Consider the following 7,582-nt stretch of genomic DNA (forward strand, 5'->3'; position numbering starts at 1 on the left):
AATCACTTAACGCTGCAAATCAATCACAATTTGCGGTAAATTCTGTTCTGCTTTTCATGGCCATTTGATACGGTGATAAAATTAGCACATTGCGTCGTGAATGCAGATGGTTAGGGCCATTTCACACTGCAAAGATGTTTGATCATTTTATTACCCAAAAAAGCTTACTGATCTAAATCAGCTTGGTATCTCTTTTGTCTCTGTTAAGCTTTCTAGAACGATTAGATATAAATAAGGCCGCGTCCCGAACCGGGCTTTAGTATAGATTCGAAAGTTAACCATCGGTGAGGATCGATGGCAAGAACGTTTTGTAGTCTACTACGGTAGGAGCGACAGAACTGAAGGACGCACGCAGATACTCGGTTTGATTTGGTGTGATAATTAACCCGGAAGCGGATATAGTGCAGTGCGAAAATTCAACGAATAAGCAAAGACTGATAAAAAGTGCATTAAAATGGTGAGTCGGTGAAGAACAAATGATTTGTGTCGAAGAAGTGCAAAGGGGTTGGAAAAATGCAAAAATGCGAAAACTCGAACGGAAGATTGTGAATATTTGCACAATGTTATTGAGTGAATAGAATTGACCAGCAATGGTGTTTTAACTTCAAATGTCATCTATCGATAACATCATGTGGCACTTTACTGGATTTTACTCTAGTTTTTATTGAATAATTTTAGTTACTGTATATTACCGCTGAATCGAAAGATTGGAAAACTGAAGTGGTTCTACTTGAATGCCCAACTTTATGAAACATTTTAATGTGAACATATTTATATGGGACGTTTCTGAAGGTTGTGCAAAGGCCCAAACGCAATGACAGCGGAACGGCAGTGGCAACTGAAATGGTTATGCTAGCATGAACCATAACATACTTGTCGCCTTGATGTTGATTCATTTTTATTCATTGTTAGCTCAGTCGATATGGTGTGATTAATTCTAGCCAAACCGGTTACGTTACCATTGCCGTTCCGCTGTTATTACGTTCAAGTCTTAAGGTGAAGATGAATCGAAGCCAAACTTCAAATTTTCAAGAGGACGAATCTGGACAACCAAACATTGGTTTAAGCTGAAAATTTAATCGATTGGTCACTAGATGGTGGTGACCAATCGATTAGGTTTTCAGCTTAAACGGATGTTTGGTTCTCCGGATCCGTGCTCTTGAAAATTTGAAGTCAGGCTTCGATTCATCTTTACCTTAAGAGTTCAGGAATTCAATATGAAATTTATAATAACCAATGTCACTGCGCATTATGTTTGCTCTTTAATAACTATCCATCCCAATTAGGTGATTGCAGCTATTTTTTCTCAAATATAACAAAAAAAAATGCAAATAGGTATTTACTATTCTTTTCTTAGTTAATGAAGAGATTTGTAACATAATTAAAACACATAAGTTATTATAGATGTTTTGATTGAAAATTTAATTTTAAAATAATTCAAATTAATGAATCATGGAAAATTTGCTATAAATGGGTATATATTAATTGTGTTATGAAAATATTAAAAAAAATTGTTTTATGTGGAGTTTTTTGTTAAAATATTTGTTAATTTAACTACTAACGAGTCCAATTCAAATATTCTATTTTGTTTGAAAAAAAAAAAATTATAATAATAAATCTTTGAGCTTTGTAGTGAAATACCTATAAGTAAACGAAAAACCAAATTTAGTACTATACCATTTAATTCAGGTAGAGTTTGTGTCCTTTGACAGATACGCGTATTTCGACCTCAACTGTAAGGCCGTCTTCAGTGTCGTGTACTAGACTCGACTGAAAAAAAGAGAGAGCAAATTTTTCTCTCTTCAACTAACATAATCAGTTACTATCCTTTGGTCGGGATTTACTCCGTTGCATGCAAACCCACTGTCTTTATTCCGTGGAAAAATGTGGACATTTCGTTAACCCATAACCCCCTGCACCGAATGTTCACGTGGAAATGTGAATAAGGGATTGTACACAAATTATGTCACGCTAAATTTAGAATTTTTCGACCACCTCCCCCTCCCTTTCTCACGTTTTTTATGAGTCCTTTGAAAATTTTGTAAGGCTTTTGACGCTTGGCTTGACCCCCTCCCCCCTTGAAACGTGACGTAATTTGTCCATTGCCCCTAAGTGTAGCAGAATGGATGTTGGGCGTAAACATTTTCAAAATGCAATGCATAAAGTGACTCAAACGGTAATATTGGTTCATCTATAATAAATAAAAACGGTAATGTGGATCTACTCAAACCAGAGTTATTCCAACGCATAACCGTAGTTGAGTGCACCAACCCAAAATTAGCTAAATTCCCAAGGTTGGCATTAAACTAAGGTTGATTCATCGCAAAACTGAGTTCTTACCATCAACCTTGAGGAAATTGCATTAACCCAAATTTGGCTTTCTGAGCCAATTAGGCTTGACCAGGGATAGAATCATGAGAAAACTGAGAGAATCTCTCACTTATCGTTCTCTGTAACAATCATGATATGAAGCACATTATGAGAGCCAGCTTCTCATATACTGCTACAACTCTCATTAGATCGGGAGATAGCAGCGCATGATAAAACCCCTCTAAACAAGCTTCAATCCTGGGGGACACTGTTGCTATCAACTGTTCAGGGTTTGTTTATCATGTCAGTAGAAGAAAACACCTATCCACAATGGTAAACCAGCGAGAAAAATAGATTTTATCATGGCTCGCTCTTTGGCTCTCGGTCACTGCTCTTATTTATAAAACTTGTTACAACTTGCGATACATTGCCGATCACGGACCGCTACAGATGGCATGTTTTTCTTCGCTTGTTTTGATCGTGCTTCAAAATCAAATGCGAACGAATTCTGCAATGCTCTGGGCTTGACAGAAACTCCTCTGCGATGCAAACACGAGGCGATTTCGAAGTTTTCCTGAGGAGTATTTGAACAAAAAATATCAACACAAATCCTCAAGCAATTCGAGTGAGAGGGCGAGAAAATGCGAGGTTTTTTTCGGGTACTCTTTCTCTCTTGTTACTTTGCTCACCTTTACTCATACTGTGAAAGAATTGAGTGATCCACCCGAACAAAACGGGTCTCGCGGAGTTGTGATGGCACTCTTTTTTATGTAATTTTTCTCTGCTGTGTTTTGTGCCGCATTCCTTCCTTGCTCATTTTTCGTTGCCTCTCTGCTCAGTATGTTTTCGCTCCTTCGCAAAGAGCAAAGGCAACACGCTGCTCTCGAGTATGTAAACGAACTCCGATGATGTTGAAGAGTATCATCAAGCATGTGTGCTAACTACTTTTATTGATATCTCTCGCTCTTTTTTGGCAATATAAAGAGTGAGAGAAAGTATCAAGAGATATTGTGTTGAAGATATACTTGAGCTTTAGCTTGATATCGCCAGATTAGCTGCATTTACACAAGAAAACAACCAGACGACTGCTTGGAAGTAGCAGACACCCTCAGTGTATAAGTGCTGGTGATTTTCAAATTTTAGGCAACAATGGCGCCTGCCACTTAACTATGCAGACCAATGAGCAGAAGGGGAGGAATTGATGATGCATTGAAAACTGAACCACAATAGACCGGATATACCCCTGCATCTACGCGGGTTCATGCTGGTAGGTGTAGGGGTGGTAATTTTATGGCAAAGAGGCTTGCTGTTTGGTTAGCAGACTGCCAATGTATCTGGCGTAAAAAAAAGGCGTGCTATAACGATAGAAGAGTGGAAGCGTAGAGAAATAGTTAATATTATGTCCGTCTCTAGTTCTAGCAAATGCTATGAACTAATAGATCAACTGTGATACATTAAGAATGCAGAATAGAAGCAATTGAAAGATACAACTAGAAAGTACGAAGGGTGAGATGGGCCTGGAATTGAACCAATGACATTCTGCTTATGAAGCAAAAACGATTACCATCAGACCACCAACTTATAACTTATTATTACTTTATTATGGGTATAGAAAGCTCAAAAAATAGGTGCAAGTTGTTTTCTTCGTGAATGACATAACGAGAAAACCCACAGATAAAAGTACTGTTATTCAATTTGAGGGCTCGATATATCACTTACAAATGAACCAAACAATGTTTTTCAAACAACCCCCCGTACTATGAAGTTTTGAAAGGAATCCATCAAGTCTTTGAAGAGGCTTAAAGCGCATGAAGTTTGTGTGAAAAAAAATAGAAAATGTGAATTTCAATAACATTTTAGACCAAAGATAACATTGTATTCGATGAATTTCGTCTTTTAGTGAATTGAAAGTTCTCTGGAATAATCAAACTAATGTGGGGCAAAAGTTCGCTGACCTAAATACAAAATATCAATACGTTTGTAACAGGAACAAGTTTTAATAGCCACAACTTATTTCAACCATAAACATGCCCAAACAAGGCTTATTTCAATGTACAAAAAACTAAGGTATAACGTGAAATTGCTCGGGTGGCCCTGCAATGTGGTTCTTGCACATAAGGCTACAGCACATGTACAGTAATTCTTATTTTCATGATACAGTAATACCTCCATGAGTCGATGTTCCATGACTCGATATCGACTTATGAAACCATACTAGAAACGAAATTTCATGGTTGCTATGATGGTAGACTGGCCCTTAAACAAAAAAGTTGTAAAACTCAACGGGGCACCCCTAGATATGAGCCTTAGGGTAAGAAAAACGCTCTCTCAAAATTTCAACTCAATTGGTTGCTTCACCAGCTGGCGCATTCGATTTGAAGTTTGTATGGGATATTCGTCTCAAATATATTGAAAATTGATCCTATGTCACTGTTTCGTTCCGTATACTAATTGTTCGCGTTCAAATAAGCCCAGAATGACAAATGCACTAGTTGATACCCTAATGAACATAATTGCAGAAGGTTGTATCTGGATTTAATCTCATTTTCATTACTCTTTCAGTTGTTGAAAGTTAGGCTTAGATCAGCACTCTCGTACAGTACTTATATGCATGCGACATGTGCCTCAGCTCGCCCACGGTCATAGGTGGCTATGATGCGCTTAGTGGCTACCTCCAAGCTATGTTGAAGAAATACAAGCAGTGTTGCATGATATACTTCAGATAGTTAAAACACCAACTTTATTAATTTTGATCATGGTACAATCTTCTACAATATTCTTCGCTATTACATCAAGTTGTGGTTTTGACATTCTGGGTCCAATTGAACGCGATCATCAATTTTCCTGAACCAAACAGTACATGATGTGCTGTTGCTCATATGTTTGAGCTGAAAATCCCATATTAACTTCAATTCAAATGCGCCAGCTCATGGAACGACCAAATGAGCTGAATTTTTCAGAAAGGCTTCGTCTAACCCCAAGAAATAATCCTGGGGGGTGCCCCGTGGAATCATACAACTTTATTTTTCTCCCATACTGAGCTGGGCCAGTCTACTATGATGGTCCCTAGAAACAGCTTTCCAAAGGATTACTGTTCCATGACTCGATATTTCCATGAGTCGATGGTCCCTTCAATATCGACTCATGGAGGTTTCACTGTACGTTTTTTTTTTATTTACAAATGGGTCACCTCGATGGTGCGTTTCACTCTCATACATTAATCCTTTGAGACCACCACCATCGTTGAAAAATTGCTTGTATCACATTGATAGTTTTAGGCACATTTGGTACAAATTCTTATACTCTTATATTCCTTTTATTATTCTATGGTTTACATAAACATATTTATTTTTCTCTCGTTTCAGAAATTGTTCATAATATTTTTAACAGCCCTAGTGGCTACAGCTCAATCCGAGTTCAATGGATACACCTATAGCACGCCAACATGCCAACTGCAGACGCCGACATATATCACCTCTACTGTCGTTAGCACAAACTACCAAACCATAAAAATACCGACCAACCCAAGCACCCAATATGTCACTAGAGTTTCTACAATCATCCAAACGTCCGCCTTCACGGAAACTGTTCCAGTTTACAACACAATAACACGTACCAATACTGTTACGCGAACTGCACCTCCTCTACCACCAACGACAATCTACAACACTGTTACTCAGCCTCCTCAAGTTTCAACTGTAGTTTCCACTATTGTCAGACCAACTCCAGTATACCAAACAATCAGGGATGTTGTGACTGTCACCCAACCTCCAATTGTTCTTCCTCCACAAACTATTGTAAGAACTCTTACGCAGCCCCCAGTAACCTCATATCAGACTTCTGTAGTCACACAGACTGTTCCTGTTGTAACTAGAATTACAAATGTGGTGAACGTACCTGGACCAACCATTACTCTGCCACCAGTGACTGCCACTAGAACTCAAACTTTACCTCCGGTAACGCGGTTCAGCACTTCCTACCTTACAACCACCACACCAGTTATTCAATACTCAACTGTCACTCTTCCACCTGTTACACGTACGCTTCCCGCTGAAACTGTTCTTAGAACAACGACCTTACCTCCAGTAACAACAACATCCACCTCTATCATTGCTACACCTACTCCAGTCTACCGTACTATCGTTCAAACTGTAACTACTTCACTGCCACCTCTGCCACCAAGCACTCGGGTAATCTATTCTACCGTTGTTCAGCCTCCGGTAATCCAAACCGTTCAGCTGACAAGCACTTTGATCAAACGTGACACCCAGATTATTACGCGCACCATCACAAGCACTGCTTCTATCCCTGTTCCTGAGTACGTCACAAAGACCATTCAACTGCCGCCAGTGACCAAGACTGAAATTTGTAAACCTACAAACGCCTACCTACCGACGAAACCTGACAACGAATACCTCCCTCAATTCAAAGAACAACGTGGTGCTGACTATCAGCCTCGCTATAATGACATCTACCAGTATTGATGAAGATTCCAGTCACCTCCAGCTAAACCCGAACATGATACTCAACGATATGGTATGAATGGCTCATGTGTACATGAAACTGTTGTGTTCCACAAGAAAAAGAAAATACATCCGAAGTAGTTGTTTGAATGCTAGAATATGAAATAAATGTACATTTTGAAAAAAAAAGTCGCTTCGTAGTTTTTATTATACTGTTTTACTATCAACATGTAAGGGAACGTTCCATAAGTTAAATATCAAATCCTGGTTGAAAATAAATATCTTGATACCTTATTGGACACAGTATAGCGTCACGCCATTACCAGGCATATTGTATAGTTCCATCTTCGACAGACTTGGGCGATATTTCCCCTGTTGCCCTGAAGGTTCGCATTTTCTCTTCTACTGCGTACAGCCAGCGTATTCGTTAGCTTCCAGAAACTCATCGACCTCTAGCTGACTCCCTGCTGAACATTATTTTCGTAACCTTTTCTTCCGACTCTCGCACTAACCAGCCCACTGTAGTTGCCATATTTTACACGATTATTATATGCGCTTTCTAATACACTTGATATAACTTCGAGGTGAACCAGCCACGGGCTGAAAGCCTCGTTAATAAAGACAATAATAATAACTTGATATAACTCGTGATTCTTGTGTTTGTACCACACACTATTTTCAAGTTTCCCATCGAGTATTGTCCACAGCACTTAACGCTTCGAAACTCCATAGGCTTTCTGTCTGCCTCTTCCAACGTCCACGCTTCTTCACCGGAAGTATGAACGTTTATACAAGGTTAATTTTGTTTT

General features: G+C 38.9%; 1 protein-coding gene across 1 annotated transcript; it reads left to right on the plus strand.

Annotated features, from left to right (window-relative positions):
• The first annotated feature begins 251 nt into the window (after nucleotides 1-251).
• LOC110676190 (hepatitis A virus cellular receptor 1-like) lies at nucleotides 252-6,962 on the plus strand. Its single transcript, XM_021843082.1, has 2 exons — nucleotides 252-457; nucleotides 5,676-6,962. The coding sequence occupies exons 1-2, from the start codon at nucleotides 455-457 to the stop codon at nucleotides 6,792-6,794; spliced, it is 1,122 nt and encodes a 373-aa protein (XP_021698774.1). The 5' UTR covers nucleotides 252-454; the 3' UTR covers nucleotides 6,795-6,962.
• The last annotated feature ends 620 nt before the right edge of the window (nucleotides 6,963-7,582 follow it).

This window comes from Aedes aegypti, chromosome 2, assembly GCF_002204515.2.
Source record: "Aedes aegypti strain LVP_AGWG chromosome 2, AaegL5.0 Primary Assembly, whole genome shotgun sequence".
Taxonomy (NCBI): Eukaryota; Metazoa; Arthropoda; class Insecta; order Diptera; family Culicidae; genus Aedes; species Aedes aegypti.